The sequence below is a fragment of the Corythoichthys intestinalis genome, unplaced genomic scaffold (genome assembly GCF_030265065.1).
Source record: "Corythoichthys intestinalis isolate RoL2023-P3 unplaced genomic scaffold, ASM3026506v1 HiC_scaffold_23, whole genome shotgun sequence".
Classification (NCBI taxonomy): domain Eukaryota; kingdom Metazoa; phylum Chordata; class Actinopteri; order Syngnathiformes; family Syngnathidae; genus Corythoichthys; species Corythoichthys intestinalis.
The window spans coordinates 6,043,850-6,066,351 of NW_026651592.1; the positions used below are offsets into that span (position 1 = coordinate 6,043,850).

The following is a 22,502-nucleotide window of genomic DNA, read 5'->3' on the forward strand; positions in this document are numbered from 1 at the left end:
ATTTTATCCTTTTAACAAATGTTATTCTCGTAAAATTTCAACTTTCTATCAATAAAATGTACTTTTTTTTTTTTTTTTTACAACTTTAACCCCTTGATCACTAAATTTACATTAACTACAGATATAAAAAATTTAAATCCTTTTTTTTAAAAAACTAAAATGTATTTTTGGAAAATATAAAAAATATATATGAAATATAATTTATTCCTCCATTTTTCATTTGCCCTTTATTTTTTTTAATAAAATGTTACTTTTAGTTCAGGATTTTCGAAATTGCATGCATGTAAAAGTATTTTTTTCACTTAAAAAAAACAACTTATTTAAAAAATGCAGTCTAAAAGTAAAATTGATGCATTTTCAATATGAAAGAGTAATAATTAAAAACCAAATTCGTTTTTTTTTTTATTTAAGTTGCAACTTTACAATAACAAAGTTTTCAGACTTCTATTCTTTCAGCAAAAAAAGTTATTTTATAAATATATATATATAGTGATAAAATGTGTACGAATTAATAAATATAATACTTTCAAGTTTTAAAGAGAAAATGTTATTTTCGAGAAAATTTTCATGAGGGGAAAAAAAATCATGTTTTCGATATATTTTAAGAAGTATGTTTTTTTTTTAAAGCTTAACGTCATAAGTATAAAGTATTACATCTTTAACTTCAATGTAAAAAGCAGGTTTGGTTTTGTTTTTTTAACGTCAAATTTCCAATAAATGCGAATGTCACAATCTGTTGAGATGACAAAATTGTACCAAGTGAGCAGGCAGTTACCAATATATGTATAATTTTTTTTTTTTTTCATATTTTTGTCAATAAATACAGTTCCTATTTACAGAGTCATTAATGTAGTTGGAAAAAAAAATCCACCTCCATCTCACTTATCGGAATATGCGTCCTTTTTTTTGTTTGTTTTGTTTTAGAAGGAAAAAAATAGTCCTGTCTTCTTGGAATAAAAAAAGTAGTCCCACCATGCGTCAAAGAGGTTGCAGCTCTGTTGCGTCATTTTCTGCCAAAGGAAAGAAAGTGTTAACCTTTGTACTCCAAAACACACCCAAAGTGCACTTCATAAACCATATCTGCAGCCAGACAGATTTTATTGTGTCTTCCCTTTTAATTCAATGAGACAGTAGCAATCTATTTATTTATCTGTCCTGTGGCCTATACTACGAAGCCGGTTTTCTGGCTTAGCAGGGTAACTTCGAGAGTAACTTTATCACGTGCGACGTAAGTTCGCGGCTATGCGAGACTACGAAAGGTGGATATGTTGGAACCGAGAAGTGTTGCCATGGCAACACACGCCAAACCTGGTCGTGTCAGAGTTAGATCTTGCTTAACATCATGATTCCAATTAACCACGCTCTATTTAAACAGCACTCCTCCGCGGACGTGTCCTCCTGACAATGACAGCGTACTTGGACAACCTATACGACATTGGCGCGCGGATTGTGAGGGGCTCTCTCCGGAGGGCACGGGTATTTCGGGACCGCCAGAATCCGCTGGCGTACCCGGAAGATGTTCTCCATGAAAGATATAGATTTTCAGCTGAGGGAATTCTTTACCTGTGCCAACTGATCTAGGCAGACGTCACTAATGTAACCCGCCGAGTCAGGCCCTCACAACCGCGCAGATTGTGTGTGCCTGTCCGTGCGCTCTTTCGCCAGGGACACTATATGTATTCCATCGGTGATGCTGAATATCTGCGTAAGAACACTGTATGCCGTGCGATTCGGAGTGGGGTATGGAAACGCTTCAAATTGATGCATTTATAATAATCATAGAAATATGTAGACTATTTAAACATTGAGAAAACTTGCGTTTTTTTCTGCCAACTCGAGGAGATTAAATTAAATGTCAAATCCACTGATCGGACAGACGCACAAATATAAAAGATATAAATGTTTATTGAATATGCATCTTACAGTCTTGTTTAACTGTGAAAAATCGTTACAAAAGACGGGCTTTTATTTACGCAACAACGCATGGCATCCCCGCATTTCCTTCTTCTCCTGAGTCCTCACAAATATGACATAATTTTTTTTGGGGGGAGGGGGGGATTGTCGGGCTCGGGCCTGCAAATCAAGTTTATTGATTGGACTCGGCTCGGGTCGGGCTGGATTTTTTAGGTCCAAACTAAAAAAAAGAACATACGTATTCGTACAGTCAAGGGGACTAAACATACAATCATCCTGTTTCGTGTGGTGATGCATGACAATTATTAGTTACTGTTAATGTCCCAAATCTTATTTTATTGTCCTGACAGCAGGCTTTATTTCTTTTCATGGACATAAGTAAACTGGCATATTGACGCATTCACAAATCACACGATCTGTAAATTCGCTGTCAACAGACCTGTTGCGCTCTACTCGTCGAAGCGGTGTTGGATTTCGTGGTGAGGGTGGATTTTAATTCCTCATAATTCCGCATGATCATCGCGCATTCCTCCTCCGTGAAGTAAGGTGCCCGTGCCGTCGTCAAAAGTAGTGTTTGACTCTGGTCACCGCCCCCTTGACTCAGCGTCGTAGCACCGATTGACCACAAACTAGACAACCAGGTTTTGTCAACTCCGGTTACCCGATGGTAAACTGGATTACTTCTGGGGAGGTTGAACTCGGTTCGTAGTATAGGCCACTGTTCAGCTGCTTAGACATTAGACGCTGCTTTTATTGAGTCTTTTATTACCTTTTCATTGCCTCAAAATACTTTTTGCATGTGTTTCCCTCTCATACTTTTAAGCATTGTGTTTTGTTGTGGTTGCTTTAAAGCAGATTGTTGATCTGTTGACCATTTTCATCTTTAGTATGTTCTGTCTGTATGCATCTAAACAAAACAAGCTGAAAGCGCACGGTAGTACTTTGGGTGTCCAATTTGCCTCTTATAGAACGTTTCGCCGGTGGAGCACATTTTGGCAGAACACCGTTTTTTTCTCATACTGTCGTCTTGTCCCGTCTTCCCTGTTCAGTTTTCTTTTGCTGCTCGTTTAGTGAAATGTCAACAGTACTGTAATGCTCATTAATGTTCCTCTCGGGTTCAAATTGAAAGGGATGAACAGATGACATGCTTATGTCGCTAGAGTCATACTCTGGAAGCCCGGCAGCGTAACCATGGGACCCACCCTGCGATGTCAACAACAATGGTGACATACTAGTTAAACTAATTTTACAAATTGTATAAAAACGAAAACATCAAGAGGGTTTTTCATATCAAATTGTTTTAGCTCATAATAACGTTGATCGTGTAAGATCTACAAGTCTTTCAATCCATGAATCCCTTTAAGAAAAAAGGCGCACCAGTGCAAACAATGAAAAAAGTGTGGAGCCTTGGCAATACATATCGCAATGTTAATTTTTAACATTGTTTTACTTATTAAACGAAACATATCAACAAAAATGCATATTCTAACCGAGGAAAAGGTTAGGACACCCTACCACCTACCAGTGTTACCTCCTTTTACCCCCTTAATTTCAGTGAGACACTTTTTGTACCCATCTATCAGTCTTAAACATCGGTCTGAAGAAAGTTTGCCCCACTGCTCAACACAGAATATTTTCAGCTGTGAGATGTTTGAGGGGTTTCTTGCATGTACAGCCCGTTTCAAGTCACCCCACAGCATCTCAATGGGATTAAGATATGGGCTTTGACTCAACGTTTCCAGGACTCTCCATTTTTTCAGCTAGTCCTTCGTGGATTTACTGGTATTTTTGGGTCATTGTCATGTTTCAGGGTCCAGTTTCCCTTCAGCTTTAACTTTTTCACAGATGATCTCACATGTTCCTCAAGCACCCTCTGATACACGATACAATTAATGGTGGATTCTATGATGGTGAGCTGGCCAGGCCCTGCTCTAACAAAGCATCCCCAAACCAGGACACTTCCACCTCCATGCTTCACAGTTGGTATGAGGTTATTTTCCTTGAATGGTGTATTGGGTTTACCCCATACATGTCCTCTGTTCTGGTGTCCAAATAATTCAATTTTAGATTCATCTGTCCAAAGAACATTATTCCAGAAGTCCTGGTCTTTGTCCACATTCACTCTGGAAAACTTCAGTCTGGCCTTCATGTTCTTCTTGGAGAGCAAAGATTTCCTCCTTGCACACCTCCCATGAAAGTTAAACTTGTGAAGTCTCTTTCTGATTGTAGAGGCCTGCTGTAGGTCCCGTGATGACATTTTAGGGGTTTTGGAGACTTCTCTTAGCATCTTGCGGTCTGCTCTCAGGGTGAACTTGCTTGGACGGCCAGACCTGGGCATCTCTGCAGTTATTTTGAATTTCCTCCACTTGTAGACTATTTTCCAGATAGTGGAATGGCTAATTTTATATTCTTTTGAGATCTCTTGAAATCCCTTAACACAGGGGTCCCCAACCTTTTTTGCACCGCGGACCGGTGTGATTTGGGTCTTTTTTTTCACGGACCAGTGTTATGTCAAATTTTGCGCCCTTATAAAATTTTGCTCCCAAAGCTTTTGTGACGGTGAAAAAAGCCCTCTTTTATATTCTGTTGGTCTCTCAATGTTGTCCAACGGTGCTAAAAAACTACATCATAAACATACATGTGCAACACGAAAATGGCGTAAATTAATGCTTAACAACACGGTGAAGTCGTTAATTGGGAGAGTTGCGTGCAGTTTTTGTGTGCAGCTAACATTGCAAACCTAAGTTAATATTCCTTTCTTTAAAGAAAGTTTATAGTGTGTACTTTGGAATCGCTGCATTCGCGGTCATTTTTAACGTTACGCGCATGCCAAATTTGTCAGAACACCGGCAATGTGCGGCAGAAAAATACAGCAAATATAAAATAACATTTGTTTTTAGTCCGTCGTGTTAAGTGCACAGAAAATACAACTCACCCGCTGAATCAGTGGGAGGTCTGAGCTTGTTTTGTTGAGCCGAGATGGTCCCGAGATGGGAGAGTGAGAAGCAAAGATACGATTTTGGAAATTGTAGCACAGCTTTCAGTGCTCCCCTAGCGATGTCAGGATATTCCGAAATGACTTTAATCCAGAACCTCAGTAGAGTTGTTGTCTCAAATGTACGTTTAAGGTAGCCGTCATTTGCGATCTCTACAAGCTGATATTCCTGTTGCACAGACATCCTCGAATCACTCGGTTTATTCAAATACGGGTCACAAATCTACTCCTTCGCTGTTCGTGGGTCTTTAGTGATTGGGACGTAGCATAGATTTTGTTTTCTTCGAGGTTGTAGGCTCATCCTCTGGCTCGTCAGGTTCCCTTTTCCCTTTAAAAAAATCTAGTGTGGGGCTAATTATTTCCGAGAACAAATGTGATAGGCGACGTCATACGTTATTATCGAGGCGAAGCGCACATAGATATACAAAACAAGATGTACTGCTAACAGTCCAATCAATGCATTTCTATGACTACCTCCTATCCTGTCTTTGTACAGTGGGGCAAATAAGTATTTAGTCAACCACTAATTGTGCAAGTTCTCCTACTTGAAAATATTAGAGAGGCCTGCAATTGTCAACGTGGGTAAACCTCAAACATGAGAGACAGAATGTGGAAAAAAAACAGAAAATCACATTGTTTGATTTTTAAATAATTAATTTGCAAATCATGGTGGAAAATAAGTATTTGGTCAATACCAAAAGTTCATCACAATACCTTGTTATGTACCCTTTGTTATGTAGGCCAAACGTTTTCTGTAACTCTTCACAAGCTTTTCACACACTGTTGCTGGTATTTTGGCCCATTCCTCCATGCAGATCTCCTCTAGAGCAGTGATGTTTTGGGGCTGTCGTTGGGCAACACAGACTTTCAACTCCCTCCACAGTTTTCTATGGGGTTGAGATCTACAGGCATGAAAATCTCTCACCTTTCGGCGAAATTCGCCGTTTTGAAGTCAAAAAGGATGACCTACTTGAATCGTGTAGATCCGAGGAGAAAACTTTTAAGGGGGGTGGGGGGGTTCGGGTGTAGGCATGTGCTGGTTACCTTCACGGTTTACCATGCTATGAAAACGTGGCGGTTACAAAACCACTAAAAATTTTCCGTCATACAGTAGTACGTATTCGTTAATTTTCATGTGTCGAAAATGCAGCCAGAAGTGGCTTGGCGCGGCAGCACTTACCCCTTCCTCTGTTTGATGGTGCGAGTGTCAGTGACGCTATTCCAGCAAACCCAAAAAGAAACACTCCAAACGCAAGGCGTAAATTCTTCAATTTATTGATCTCTCAAATCGTGGTAACTGAAATATACCAAATGAATACATTTAAAACGTTGTACAATCGTAGTTTTCCACGTGTGAGTCGCTTCAACAGTTTAGCTTCATGAAAAAGTTTGCCAAAAACAAAACCCACATTTTCCTTTCAAATTCAATACACAAAGTTACTAAAAACTTACAAAGATGAATGATAGGCAAGGCTTAGTTAGGAGAGCAACTTCATTGAGGTTAATCACAGCCGCTGAGAGAGAATCAAGTTTGTATGTGGGGAGGAGAAAAAGAGCGTCAAAGATCGCTAATTGCGACAGATGATCTTGTCCTAAGAACAAATTCACGTTCGCTGGACGAGGTGAGGTCTCACTCCCAATTTTTTTTTTTTTTGATGAATGCATTCGCCAGCATATTGAATTTGGTGAGTAATGGTTTTAATCGTTTTCATATTTTGCGGTATGACAAAGTTACTGCCGTTTGTCGCAGCTTGCGTTGAACACTGCCAGAGCGTCCAGTGAAAAATAGCTCCCGTTAAGGTAGCGTCAAGCTTGTGTATTTAACGGTAATATAAAAGTAGTGTTGTCAGTAACGCGTTATGTGAGTAATGCGTAACTGTAATCTGATTACTTTCTTTCAGTAAAGAACAATCTAACGCGTTCATTTTTCTAAATCAGTAATCTGAGTAAAATTACTTTCCTTGATGCCTGTGCGTTACTATTTTGTTATTGCCCCATAATGTATGTAGAATGAAGAATACTGTAGTCATGGGAGTGACATCACATGTCACATTTTCTAATCAAGGATGGAAAAAAAAGGGTCACGTGTATTACCATGATGCGTGAGCCGTGAGCGCTGGGAGTTTGCGGCCAAAACAACACAGCCTTGCTTCCCCTCCAGGATGCAATGAAATAGGCAGGAGATATACTGCAAACGGCTGCATTTGCACACTGGAAACACAGCCATTACGTCACATTTTTGTCCAGTAAAGATGACAAAAATATCTCCGTGCGCTGCGAACTTTGCGCTGGCTCAAAGACTGTCGACCGCTATAAGCATCCAATTCAAGCACCACTTGGAATTACAGCACAACAGGTAACACGAAAGCCAGGACTTTTTGATACTGCTCGTGCTCAATCCTCGGTTCAAGCTCAGTTGTTGTTGAAAGTTTTGAAAGCTTAGGTTTAAAGAAATTCTAAATATCCATCTTGCCTCCTCAGCTGTAGTTTTGGCTAAGCAATGCAAACGGCTGTCTCTAAGGTGCTGTAGTCACATGATCTGTTCGAAAAATAATTTGGACCCATTATGAAATAGTTTGAAGGATTCTTGTTCATTTCATTCATTTTTGTTGTTTATTTTATTGCTCTAAAACTTTTATAGACAACATTTTAATGGCCATATTCAATGGTCTTTATTTTAAAGGGGAAGTTCAGAATTTTTACATTAGGCTTAATCTTTGAGTTAGCCGGGGTTTAATTAGTCGTTGGAGTTGATTTGAACAAATTCTGTGCAGTTTGACAGTTATTTGTTAGTTTCAGGGGTCTGGAGTGGCTAAGCTAGTGCGAGTCAATGGTGGTTGAAATCAACTCCTTCAACTAATTAAACCCCCGCTCGAATATTAAGCCTTATGTGAAAAATTAAAATGGTCAAATTCGCCACATGTAGGACGTTTCGCCGACAGAGGACATTTTGGCAGAACGCCGGAACATATTTCCTCCACACCTTTCTCACCTTTTTAACCCCTGACCCATTTTCATGCCTGGATCTAGAGACTGGCTAGGCCACTCCAGGACCTTGAAATGCTTCTTACGAAGCCACTCCTGGCTGTTTGTTTGGGATCATTGTCATGCTTAAAAGACCCAGCCACGTCTCATCTTCAATGCCCTTACTGATGGAAGGACATTTTCACTCCAAATCTCTCGATACATGGCCCCATTTCCTTTACACAGATCAGTCGTCCTGGTCCCTTTGCAGAAAAACATCCCCAAAGCATGATGTTTCCAACCCCATGCTTCGCAGTGGGTATGGAGCAATTCAGTATTCTTTCTCCTCCAAACACGAGAACCTGTGTTTTTACCAAAACAACTATTTTGGTTTCATCTGACCATAACACTTTCTCCCAGTCCTCTTCTGGATCATCCAAATGCTCTCTAGCGAACCGCAGACTGGCCTGGACGTGTACTGGCTTCAGCAGGGGGACATGTCTGGCAGTGCAGGATTTGAGTCCCTGGCGGCGCATTGTGTTACTGATAGAAGCCTTTGTTACTGTGGTCACAGCTCTCTGTAGGTCATTCACTAGGTCCCCCCATGTGGTTCTGGGATTTTTGCTCACCGTTCTCGTTATCATTTTGACGCCACGGGGTGAGATCTTGCATGGAGCATGGAGATGAGACGTGAAAATCTCCTTCCATCAGCAAGGGCATTGAAAATGAGACGTGTCTGGGTCTTTCAGCATGACAATGACCCCAAACACACAGCTTGGGCAACAAAGGAGTGGCTTCGAAAGAAGCATTTCAAGGTCCTAGAGTGGCCTAGCCAGTCTCCAGATCTCAACACCATAGAAAATCTGTGGAGGGAGTTTAAAGTCCGTGTTGCCCAACGAGAGCTCAACACCATAGAAAATCTGTGGAGGGAGTTTAAAGTCTGTGTTGCCCAACGACAGCCCCATAACATTTCTGCTCTAGTGGAGATCTGCGTGGAGGAATGGGCCAAAATACCAGCAACAGTGTGAAAAGCTTGTGAAGAGTTACAGAAAACGTTTGGCTTCCGTTATTGGCAACAAAGGGTACATAACAAAGTATTGAGATAAACTTTTGGTATTGACCAAATACTTATTTTCCACCACGATTTGCAATTCTTTAAAAATCAAACAATGTGATTTTCAGTTGGGTTTTTTCTCACATTATGTCTCTCATGTTGACAATTACAGGCCTCTCTAATATTTTCAAGTGGGAGAACTTGCACAATTAGTGGTTGACTAAATACTTATTTACCCCACTGTATATCTAGAGTAGACAGGGATATTGGTGTGTGTTAAGCGGCACAGGCCAAAGTCAATCGGCCAGAATGCAGTCGCTAATAAATTATTTATTATTTCTGCGCGGCCTGGTACCAAATGCGCCGCGGACCGGTCGTTGGGGACTCCTGCCTTAACAGACTCAAGCTTCAACAGTCTTCTTTCTGAAGGCCTCAGACAGCGCCTATGATCTTACCATGGTGTTCTCTCTCACTTCAACAGTCAGTCACTGTTGAAAGTACGGTATTTTGCATTGAGGAGTAAGGCAAACTTTCTTCAGACCGATGTCAAAGACATTGTCGTTTACTCATATTGCTACCCAGGGGTCAGAGCTCCGGTCCCATAGCTGCCTGTTGATGTTCTCTTGCTTCCGCCTTCCTCTCTCTTTTCTACCCGAGCATCCTCCTTAGGCCCCGGCGATGTTAAGTAGATGTTGTAGGTGTTTCACGATTAATTGAATTGTTTGTCATATGAATCTTTTCTAACTGAGGGGACACCATGTGGGGCGCAGGATCTTTAGGAACTGAAAGCGCTAAAAAGCTGTTACCTGGCATCTGCTTTCTCCGCCTACACGCCACGATCTTCTTGTATGCCTTATTCAAGAGCCACATGCATAACATGAGGATACCCGCCAAGCAGCCCAGGGCCAAGGCCGACACCGACAAGTACTGCAGGTCCTCGTACAGAACCTCTGTGAGGACAATTTGGAAAGAGGTCGTCGTACTCCTTGACAAAGCGACGGCAGATATTCGCTTACCGTTGACCTTGAGGACAAATCCAGCGTCTTTGCTGCCACCTGCATCGTCGGTGACCGTCACCACGTAAAAGCCGGCGTCCTGCAGCTGCAAACGGGCCAGGCCCATTGAGCCATTGTAATGCGACTCCACACGGCCGTCATAGTCGGCCGTGATGTTGGCGAAGACACCCGGCCGCCAGGTGCCGATGGCGCGGCTCACCGAGGCCGACATGAAGGTCCACTGCACAATGGGGGTACAGTTGCAGGACACGTCCACGGAGAAGAAGACATCCTCTTGCACTGACCGGATGAAGCTTCGCTGGGGAGAGTGGATGGAGATGGCCCCGACTTGGAAGGAGAGAAGAAAAAAGATGCTTGGTACTGCGAACTAGGACTGCTGCGATTAAGCGACAACTGATCATTAATAAATAAATCTTTTTCTTTCTTTTTTAAAATCTGTCCTGTTCAACTGCTTAGACTAGGAGAAAGGGTATCTGAGGGTCCTTTTGGCCTGAATAGTTTTAATGTATCACATGGGAGTTTGATGTACTCCCATTCTGTTTGTCCTTTTTACTTTATCTATTAAGAGAAAGAAACGAACAGGAAAGGGTTGTGCTATGGGGGACAGAAAAGAAGCAGACAAGAGAACAAACAACAAAATTAAATACATGCTTACGTTACCTATGAACATAATGGTACGATCTTTAGCTAATTATATTTACCTGTGGACACCATGTGGGGGGCCTGATAACCGAGGCGAAAGAGGAGGAACGTGTTTAGGTGGGGTGGAGCGTACACAATTCAGCAATGTGACGTGGGGAACCCAGTATTATGTAAATCACCTATAAGTGTGGATATGTTGACATTCTATTCTATGCTACCTGATCGCTAATCCTGGCAATCCATTTTGACTGGGTGCGCTCCCTCTGGGGACTCCCTCGTTCTGCTGGGGGCCTTCCAACGCTGACGTTAGCAATGACAGTGAGACCTGGAGGGACGTGATTGGGAGGAACGCCACCCCCCTGATCAGAGCTCGAGTGGTGTTCTGTTAGGCTAGGTTCATACTACAGGTCTTAATGCACAAATCCGATTTTTTGTCATATCTGTTTTTTTGGCGTGCCCGTACAGACTGCCTTTGTCCATTGAGACCATTCAAGTATTACGCATGCGCACTAATTCGCAGTCCGACATGCGCTGAGCAAGAAGACCCGCATGCGCAGAAGCATCAAAACAAATGACAACACGTGCTGGCTGTCATCCGTCATTCCAGGGATATATTTTGCTTTTCAAAAAGAGGACACAAATAACAGACATAAATAATCCCCGTTTAGGTTTATATTCAACGTTTATATGGATCAATAGCATGCACGCACTGTCCGTGCATGTGACACACACTTACGGGCAGTCTGCTCCGACTCTCGGCCGTGTAAGCAATGTTGAAATATTGCTCATATAGAGCAGAGAGAAAACCGATCATTCTCAGGCTTATCCTTAACCCATTTTTATTTTTTTATGACAGTTGTCAAGCCTGGCCCTTCCCCAAAAACTGTGTTCAATGCAAGGTAGGTGCTAATAACGCACAGCTGCACCGCTACCGTAGCGTCTCACTCGCTCTTTGATGACGTAATTGCTGCATGAATTCCGATTTGGGAGACTTGATACTACAGACCGCTGGGAAAATGTGGCCCAGATCGGATTTGAACCACATACGAAACTGACCCATATCAGATTTGAAATGGTCCACTTCTATGCGACTTGTCCCGTTCAGACCGTCAAGTTAATGTCTGACTCGAGTCGGAAAAACACGAAAAAATCGGATTCGTGCATTAAGACCTGTAGTATGAACCTAGCCTTATTGGACTTCAGTCTGAACACCATGTTCAAACATAGGGTTATCCATATGTGTATCCTAGGACACCCTAGGCCGCAGTTCGATGATCGACGTTGAAGTTATTTTATCGGATTTACGGCCGCATGTTTTGGACACTTGGGTGAAGAGAGTAGCGGAGTTGTCAACTGATCACCACCTGGTGGTGTGTTGGCTCAGATGGCGGGGGAAGATGCCGGCCAGACCTGGCAGACCCAAACGTATTGTGAGGGTCCTCCTGGTAAAGTCTAGTGTTGGGTAGGAGGGTTCGTCGGAAAGTAAAATCTAGGATTAAGGAGGATCAGTGTTGTTTTTGTCCCGGCTCTGAAACAGTGGACCAGCTCTACACCCTTGGCAGGATCCTCATTGGTGCATGGGAGTTCGCCCAACCAGTCTACATGTCTTTTGTGGATTTGGAGAGGTGTTCGACCGTGTCCCTCGGGGAGTCCTGTGGTGGGTGCTTCGGGAGTTTGGGGTATCGAGCCCCCTGGTAAGGGCAGTTTGGTTCCTGTACGACCGGTGCCAGAGTTTGGTCGACATTGCCGGTTGTAAGTTGGATTTGTTCCCAGTGAAGGTAGGACTCTGTCAAGGTTGCCCTTTGTCAACGATTCTGTTCAGAACTTTTATGGACAGAATTTCTAGGCGCAGCTGAAGCGTTGACGGGGTCCAATGTAGTGGCCTCAGCATTGCAGCTCTGCTTTTTGCAGATGATGTGGTGCTGTTGGCTTTATCAAGCTGCGATCTCCAACTCTCAGTGGAGCAGTTCACAGCCTAGTTTAAAGCTGTTGAGATGAAGATCAGCACCTCCAAATCCGAGCCCATGATCCTCGGTCGGAAAAGGGTGGCGTGCCCTCTCCGGGTCGGGGATAGATCCTGCCCCAAGTGGAGGAGTTCAAGTATCTTGCGGTCTTGTTCACGAGGGAAGGAAGAAAGGAGACTATGTCTCTCGGCTAGCTTGAGAATGCCTTGGGATGGAGGAGGAGCTGGTTGAAGTGGCTGGGGAGAGGGAAGTTTGGGCTTTCCTACTAAAGCTGCTGCTCCCACAACCCGGGGATGGATGGATGGATGGATGTTTTGACTGGGAACAACCCCAGTCAATTTAGATAAGACTTCGATTGCTGTCAGTGCCATCAAGCATGATTCAATCACATTCATCAGAGTTTAAATGGTTTTGATTTCTACCAGTCATTAGCAGTGAATGAGTTCATCCTATTTTGAAGTACTTATCTATTCCCCCAATGCTTTATATATATTTCTTAAATGCAAATTCAGGCATCAAATAAACCACTTTGGTGACGTAGTGGACGTAAATATTCTACTAGCAAAAGTAGTCCATGCACAAGTGGAAGAATAAATACTTTATCTATGATGCTCACTGGCGCACCTCGTATCTATATATTTTTTCTTTTTACTCACTCAGCGTCTTGGCATTCTCGAGCGAAATTCCTTCAGCGTACCTCACTGTGCAAACGGAAGAACCAGAAGGCTTACTCAATGGCCTTGGAGTCCCTTAACAAGATGGGCGGAGGTTGCCCAACAATCCGTAGTTAAGTGCCTGTCTGGCAGGTTTGATACTTCCCGCCGCTTGAAATAGCTTGTGGTTGTTGAGCACGTTTTTTTCTCCTGCTCCAAATTAACCCTTTAACGCAGAAGCCTATTTTGGCCAAATTTGCATGCCTTTGATTTTGCCTTTTTATTTAAAAAAAAAAAAAATGTTCACAATGGCCAGATTGGGTCCCTTTTTTCAGGACACCATAACCTTCATCTCCAAACTGTTGTTTTCTTCACTGACCAATTGTAATCAAAATTTTGGACCCAAAAAGACAAAAAAATCCCCAAATCTTTAGTCAAAATTTGTAATATTGATGTTCCATTGACAACCAAACATGCTCGACCAACCGTTTTGAGGCTTGATAATACTGGATTTATTCAACTTGTTAGGATAAACATTCAACAGAAAAATATAAGACTGAATAGTTTTATGTTTGACAAGGCGTTTTTGGCCTTTACACATAGTATGGTCAAACCAGGTTATATACGGTGCAAAATAGTGAAAGAAAAAAAATGTATTTATACATATATATTAGAGAAGTTAAAAAAAATTGATGATTAAATGCATCGCGATTCGACACGTGACAATTTGATTACGATTCATAAAGGTTCAAAAACGATGATTTTCACTCATAACTTTGACAGCCGCTCGTAGCGGAATGAAATTCAAGACACGTCTGCCACTCGGACACTGTTAACGGACGCACGCACAACGTTATGATGGATGCTCCCAGTTACTAGGAGAGAGATTTACTCCTTTTTAAAAGACTGGAAAATAAATTTGTGTATGAGACAGGCAGGCAAAGAGGCGCGACCCGGCGGGCAAGTTATTTTCTAGAGCGAGAGGGGAAGAGAGATATTTCTTTGCTTTTTGTCTTTCAGATGTCCAGATGTCCGTTTTAAGGCATTTCAATTGAAAAATGTCCTGAGTGTGTTGCTAAAACCTGTGTGCGTCTATAAAAGGTGAGTACACGAACGCCGAGCGCTAAGCTAATTAGCTAATTTGCTAACGTGTATTTCATATGTAAAACGTGTAAAACCATAATTAAGTACAGCGGTAACACTACAAACATGCAAAATAGTACAGAAATTTGTTGTTGAGGGAGAGAAGAAAGTGTCCACGCTGTAATGAGTGTGTGCATGGCGGTGTCAAGAGCAGTTGTGATTTCTACCTGTCACTCCAACAGTTACACAAGGGAGGTAACACTGTGAAAACAAAGTATATTGGTTAAGTCTTATTTCTCAAGACACTTTGTATGTGTTTAGAAAATGTGGAATTCATTCCACCAGTGTAAATTTTATTGTATTGTTGAGAGAATTAAGTACTCCCTTTAAAATGGTTAATGTTTTTGCACTTTCTTGTAAAAAAACAAATAAATAAAAAAGCAGCTTAAGGGCAGCTTTTTGTTGTATGGGCATGTTTCCATCTTTCCTGATGAATCATAAGGATATTTTAAACACATAATGGACATACATTTGTTTGGCTACTTTATTAATCAGTACTGCACGATGCATGGATAATCGTGATAATCGCATTAACCGCGTTCATCGTTAATACCGTGATCATCACTCAAAAATCGAATCATAGTACCCTGAATCGTAATCGAATCGTGGGGTGCCTAAGATGGCACACCCCTAATATTTATATATATTTATCATCTAACACAAAAAGGGTTTAGACGATATCTGTTTGTGCGGTACCCATCATTTTATCAAAAGTACATAAACGCAATCAAGCTTCTCGAACACACACATCTATTTACAAATTGAAAATGTTGATAGAGAAGGACAAAATTGAAATATAACATTGAAAAAAAGTTTTAAAAAATATCGACAATAAACTAGTTCAGTTCAATTTTTTCAGGCATGCTACTCAGTTTCCTCTTGAACAGGACACAGCTACGTCACACAGTCCACTCTCCCGCCAATTACGCGCTCCTGTCACTTCTCACTCGCCGAGAGGCCGACTCATCCGAAGAAAACAACAAAAACTGAAACGTGGGTGGGCACTGCCCACCCCTGCCACCCCTGATAACGCCCCTGTTAAAGTGACTGTTACTTTGATAGTAAAGTAGGGCTGTCAAACGATTCAAATTTTTAATCGAGGTAATCACAGCTTAAAAATTAATTAATCGTAATTAATCGCAATTCAAACCATCTATAAAATATATATATATATATATAATATATTTTTCTGTAAATTATTGTTGGAATGGAAAGATAAGACACAAGACGGATATACTGTATACATTCAACATACTGTACATAAGTACTGTATTTGTTTATTTTTACAATAAATCAAGATGGCATTAACATTATTAACATTCTGTTAAAGCAATCCATGGATAGAAAGACTTGTAGTTCTTAAAAGATAAATGTTAGTACGAGTTATAGAAATTTTATATTAAAACCCCTCAATGTTTTCGTTTTAATAAAGTTTGTAAAATTTTCAATCAAAAAATGAACTAATAGCTCGCCATTGTTGATGTCAATAATAATTATGGTGCTGAAACCCATAAAATCAGTCGCACCCAAGCGCCAGCAGAGGGCAGCAAAACACCAAAAAACACAAGTAACAAGTGGAAATTACACTTTGCTGTCATTTTAATCTGTTTGAGCGGGGCATGTGCGTTAAATGCGTCAAATATTTTAACGTGAATAATTTAAAAAATTAACGCCTGTTAACGCAATAATTTTGACAGCCCTATAATAAAGTAATCAGTAAAGTAACTAATTTACTTTTTTGAGGCATTATCACAAATTAAACTACTTTTTCAAGTAATCTATGACAACACTGGCTGTTACTAAAGATGTCCCGATCGATCGGATCGAATCACGTCATTTTCAAAGTATCGGAATCGGTAAAAAAATATCGGACATGCCTTTTTTTTAATATATATATATATTGTTTAATTAAATCGTTTTCTAATTGTATTTAACGTTACAGACAAAATGTCTTACACTCATCCAGAGTCTTTAGTTTTGGCTTAAAGTAAAGCTGTCAAATTTATCGCGTTAACGGCGGTAATTTATTTTTTTAAATTAATCACGTTAAAATATTTAACGCAATTAACGCATGCGCTGCACGACCCACTCACGCATTGTCGCGTTCAATCTATAATGCCACCGACTTACATATATATATATATAGAGAGAGAGAGAGAGACAGAGAGAGTTAAAAGGCAGCGTAAAATGAGTAGAGTGAATTTTGGCAGTCTTTGGAGCCATTTTTTAATTGGCTAAAGCCTTAAAATCATTCTCTCAACAATTAGAAATATTGTGGGGAGCAATGTGGGGAAGAAAGGTAGTAATTGATCTTTTTCTTAACACCCTATGTTATTTCCCAACGCAGACAAGATATATCAATTGGTGCCACTACGCACAGTCATGGTTGCACTTCCCATCATGCATTTGGGCAGAACAGTTAAATGGCTACAGTATCATTTACTGAAAGCTCAACAAATACACGAGATGGCAATATTTCGTCACAATATACAAAGTCACATTTATCCTTTAAGAATTACAAGTCTTTCTATCCGTGGATCCCTCTCACAGAAAGAATGGTAATAATGTAAATGCCATCTTGAGGATTTATTGTCATCATAAACAAATACAGTACTTATGTACTGTATGTTGAACGTATATATTCGTCTGAGTTTTATTCATTTTTTTCTTAATGCATTGCCAAAATGTATATGATCGGGTGCCAGAATGTATATGATCGGGAAAAATTATCGGGAATGATTGGAATTGAATCGGGAGCAAAAAAAAAAGCAATCGGATCGGGAAATATCGGGATCGGCAGATACTCAAACTAAAATGATCGGGATCGGGAGCAAAAAAATATGATCGGAACAACCCTCGCTGTTACATTACACCTACATAATAATACTTCTTTTTCCCCCTCAGATTAATAGTATGGCATTAATCTCGTAGTCCTTTTTTTCCTTTACTTGGTCCTAATACAAAAAAAATCACCTCATATTTAAATTTCTAAATACATGCTAATGATGTTTGTCACCAAACTAAACCAGTCTGAGATTTCGAGTTTTATTCTTGAAATACTCTATATTTCACCACTTTCCATACCTTAACCTCCATTACTTTTAGCATGTTTTTTAAAACACAAGTGTGGACTTTTCCAGTTTTCCACAAAGTATGTGGCCCTAAGTATGCTCTGTGAAAGAGAACAGTGCTTACCCAAGTGACACATGTAGAGAGCGACGCAAAGGATTGCAGCAACGTCGTGGACATCCCAGAGCCTATAGTGCAACATTAGCATTTCAGACCCATTTGTTGGTTCGGAAGACAGCAGAAGAATCTCCTTCTCGTTGTTGCGGGCGTTTAGTCCTCGCCAACTAGCGACATTTTCCAGTCTTCTCGGGCACTCACCGAGTATGTGTTCATACCTGTGCAGTTAGCACGCACCCGTCAGACAGGTCGAGCAGGAGATTAGTGAGTAAACACGTACTCTGCCGATCGACGCTAACGCGCACACACGCATGGAGTTACTAGACCCCCACCGGTCTTTAAACAGAAACCTTGTCACCACATGAACCAGCAGGATATAGCTTGAAAGCCCCTCACCCACCTTTAAGACACACCTGGTAGAACGTGCCAAACAGGAAGTACTCACAGTTCAATACTGGTGTGACAAAATATCGAAATGGTGATATATCGTGATACTTTGTATTCCAAAGGTTATGTATATGGCGGAAAACACAGACAAGACTGAAAAAGCAGTTTGGCTCTTGCACTCCTCTTTTAAAGAAGTTGCTGTACTTTAAGCCAAAACAACTGTTGTGTTTGATAGAACAATGTGTCTATATGCTGCCATGGCAGATTCATGGCGCATTAAGCCCACAAATTATTTTTAATTTGTCCGTTTTACCTTGAAAACCCCCGTTTACAGACGTCGCGCAAACGCTTTTGTTTCAACCCAGCCATAAAACGAAGGTAATTAATTATATTTTTAAAATGTCTATCATTTTTGGCTTAGAATCATTAATTGATGTCTAATATTTTGTTTAAAAAAAATCTTCACTCGCATACTTTGAACTTTTAAACAACTTACATCACAATGAAAAAAATGGTGTCTGTAAAAAAGTACGGATATCTACCCCATAACTATCGCTTAATTGTATTTTTTCTGTTACCGTCGAATTTTCACCGATATGTAAGATGATAAATAATCAAACCAAACTAAGAAAAATTGAAACGTTTAAAAGGGTAAATATATAAAAAAGAAAATCTCGACCACTCCTTGATGTCTGCGATTTCTGCATCGCGACCCTTGTTATATGACCATGTTTCACCCATAAAATCCCCCAAAAATCCAGCTGTGGCCATTCACAGCTGTGTCTTGACACTGTGATATTTGCTACAGTGGGGCAAATAAGTATTTAGTCAACCACCAATTGTGCAAGTTCTCCTACTCTAAAAGATTAGCGAGGCCTGTAATTGTCAACATGGGTAAACCTCAACCATGAAAGACAGAATGTCGGGGGGGGGCAGAAAATCACATTGTTTGATTTTTTAAAGAATTTATTTCCAAATTAGAGTGGAAAATAAGCATTTGGTCACCTACAAACAAGCAAGATTTCTGGCTGTCAAAGAGGTCTAACTTCTTCTAACGAGGTCTAACGAGGCTCCACTCGCTAGCTGTATTAATGGCACCTGTTTTAACTCATTATCGGTATAAAAGACACCTGTCCAAAACTTCAGTCAGTCACACTCCAAACCCCACTATGGCCAAGACCAAAGAGCTGTCGAAGGACACCAGAGACAAAATTGTAGACCTGCACCAGGCTGGGAAGACTGAATCTGCTATAGGTAAAACGCTTGGTGTAAAGACATCAACTGTGGGAGCAATTATTAGAAAATGGAAGTCATACAAGACCACTGATAATTTCCCTCGATCTGGGGCTCCATGCAAGATCTCACCCCGTGGCGTCAAAATGATAACAAGAACAGTGAGCAAAAATCCCAGAACCACACGGGGGGACCTAGTGAATGACCTACAGAGAACTGGGACCACAGTAACTCAATGCGCCGCCAGGGACTCAAATCCTGCACTGCCAGACGTGTCCCCCTGCTGAAGTAAGTACACGTCCCGGCCTGTCTGCGGTTCACTAGAGAGCATTTAGATGATCCAGAAGAGGACTGGGAGAATGTGATATGGTCAGATGAGACCAAAATAGAACTTTTTGCTGAAACAAAGGTTCTCGTGTTTGGAGGAGAGAGAATACTGAATTGCATCCAAAGAACACCATACCCACTGTGAAGCATGGGGGTGGAAACTTCATGCTTTGGGGCTGTTTTTCTGCAAAGGGACCAGGACGACTGATCTCAGTGTTTCCCACCAATGAACGAGACTGTGGCGGGCCTCTCGTTTGCCCCCCCGCCGAAAAAAAACAACAACAAAAAAAAAGATAATAATCAGACGCGTCAGTCAGCCGATTACACAGCTGTAGCCCATTCCACTCTACTACCCGCGCGAGCACACACACAGACACACGCACGCGCCAACAGGTCGCACTCATAGACGGGACTACTAGCCTGGTACACCAGAAAAAAATTTCCAGGGCGGAGCCAGCCACAGCAAATAGACAGCGGAGCGGACCAATCAGCGACGGGCTGACGCGACGTCGGTAAAGCGACAAGAAACTCGCGAGAGACATTTCAACATATTCAACATGGCTAGCGCGAGACAGACTGTTGGTTTTAGCGACTCGATGTGTTTTTGGTCATGTAAAACCGAATTTACCACGGATTGGAACATATAGCCGGCTCTCCCGTTGAGCCACTTGGCAGGAGTTGCTCTGGTCATTCCAGTCTCCAGCGTCAACTGCGAGAGGGACTTCTCCACAATGAACAGGGTAAGGGCATGACGAGAGGTGCTGACAGGTGTGCCAAATATGCATAAGGTGCATAATTATCAAGTAAAGGAGAGTACAATGTGTGCTCCAAAGGCCCCTCCCACTTTAATTTCTTTTGACTAAATGCCCCTTTCCCACTGAAACTAGCGGGTCAACGCGCGTTTTTCCAAGCCGATGCAACCCACTAGCAATTGGCATTTGGCACCTTTCCCATTGACGAAAAAAGCCGTCTTTTTTTTTTTTTTTTTCACCCGTCCAACCCCCACCCCTCCTCAGCCGTGCGTAAGGTGCGTGACGTCACCACGCTAAGATGCGCTTCGACAAGTGCGACCGAATTCATTCAGTTCAAGGAAGTTGTCAATGCAAAGCAACATGGAAGCCTCCTTTCCGTTTGTGTTCTCTGTTTTCATGCGTTTTACTGCCCGCAAAATGGTCGAAATGCAGCAAAGGATCAACACTGTGCTTGTGCTGAGGCAACGTAGGCGACGTAAATTTTGGTTTGAAATTGAAAGGAGTCGTGTACGTCACAGGAGGACGTACACAAAGCCAAGAAAAATTAAATGTTCAATGGCAGGGTGCAGAGTGTGTCAGTAGTGAATGAATGAACAATGGATTGAATGAGTGAGTGAATGAATTAATGACTTTGTGTCATGGCTTTTTGATTCAAGATTAAATTTGAAATATTCCTGATATGCCTTTGTGTGTTCTTAAGGATGATACCAACCTGTTATGTTCATATACAGCAATTTATATTACATTCAGTGGTCTCAAAATGCCCTAAAGAGATACACCAGGCTTGAAAATGTACACACACACCCTACCCCGAGGGTCAGAGACCCTCCCACCACAGTCTCCTAAAATCCTGTGGGAAACACTGGATCTGTGTAAAGGAAAGAATGAATGGGGGCATGTATCGAGATTTTGAGTGAAAATCTCCTTCCATCAGCAAGGGCATTGAAGATGAGACGTGGCTGGGTCTTTCAGCATGACAATGATCCCAAACACACAGCCAGGGCAACAAAGGAGTGGCTTCGTAAGAACGGGTGAAAGTGGGCCAGAACGGTCAGGAACGCAATTCCGCTATAAGATTCAGGGCCGGAATGCTGTTCTGGTACATGGTGCTTTGATTCCGAAAATATGACAGCAACTGTCAAAACGCTATGTAAAAAAAAAAAACAACAATACAAAGTTGCCACACATGCATTTCATCTTCAAGAAGAAAACAATCTACCAACATGATTATAGTCCCTTAGTCACCCTGAGCAAATGCATTCATCAAATCAATGAATGGATGTGCCAGAATTTTCTCCAATTAAATGTGCAGAAGACAGAGGTGATCATTTTTGGGCCAAAAAAGGAAAGGTCAAAGATAAGCAGCCAACTTAGCACAATGTCACTTACAGCTACAAATAAAGTCAGAAACCTTGGCGTAATTATTGACTCAGACCTAAAATTTGATAGCCATTTAAAGTCCGTCACTAAATCTGCTTATTACCACCTAAAAAATATAACCAGAATTAAGGGGCTTCTGACTCAACAAGACATGGAAAAACTTATGCATGCATTCATTTTCAGCAGATTGGACTATTGCAACGGTATATTTACAGGTCTTGATAAAAAATCAGTCAGGAAGTTGCAGCTGGCACAGAATGCTGCAGCCAGAGTCCTCACAAATACAAGGAAGCTGGACCACATTACACCAGTTTTGAAATCGCTACACTGGCTTCCAGTAAGTCAAAGGATAGACTATAAAATACTACTGCTCGTCTACAAAACACTTAATGGCCTTGGACCAAAATACATGCTTGACTTGTTAGAATCAGAATCAGAATCAGAATAATTTATTGTCATTGTTCCAACACAGAAACAACGAAATTAAAAAATAGCAGCTCTCATGGACCAAAAACAAGGAAATAAACAAAATAAAATAACAGTACTTAAAAGACTATACACTCTATGAGGTGGGGGATATATACACGGGCAAGGATGATTATGAAAAAAAAATTTATATGCATTTCACTGTACATGTGCACATTGATCCAAAACCACATTCAGTGTGAGGCGTTCAGAGCAGCGACGGCTCTCGGATAAAAGCTGTTTTTTAGTCGATTAGTTCTGGCCTTTATTGCCCTGAAACGCCTCCCAGAGGGTAATAGTTGGAACAGGTGGTGGCCAGGGTGTGAGGAGTCTCTGGTGATGCTGTGAGCCCTCCTGAGGCAGCGGGTCTTATAGACTGACTCCAGGGATGGAAGAGGGCAGCCAATCAGTCTCTGGGCGGTGTTGA

The 22,502-nt window shown here is 41.4% G+C and overlaps 1 protein-coding gene across 1 annotated transcript; it reads right to left on the minus strand.

The window, feature by feature from the left end:
• Positions 1–507: 507 nt before the first annotated feature.
• On the minus strand, positions 508–17,884 carry LOC130911216 (V-set and transmembrane domain-containing protein 5-like). The gene is made up of 5 exons (XM_057829028.1): positions 17,831–17,884; positions 17,541–17,749; positions 9,944–10,270; positions 9,734–9,877; positions 508–1,010 (listed from the first exon to the last, which is right to left on the minus strand). The coding sequence occupies exons 1-5, from the start codon at positions 17,842–17,844 to the stop codon at positions 979–981; spliced, it is 726 nt and encodes a 241-aa protein (XP_057685011.1). The 5' UTR covers positions 17,845–17,884; the 3' UTR covers positions 508–978.
• Positions 17,885–22,502: the final 4,618 nt, after the last annotated feature.

What these genes read in the sequence shown, in the direction of transcription:
- LOC130911216 (XM_057829028.1), bottom strand. An exon ending in TCTCTACATGTGTCACTTGG is followed by an intron (nt 10,271 to 17,540) that starts GTAAGCACTGTT and finishes TCTCCTTCCAAG; the next exon opens with TCGGGGCCATCTCCATCCAC. An exon ending in GCGGAGAAAGCAGATGCCAG is followed by an intron (nt 1,011 to 9,733) that starts GTAACAGCTTTT and finishes TTCCTTTGGCAG; the next exon opens with AAAATGACGCAACAGAGCTG.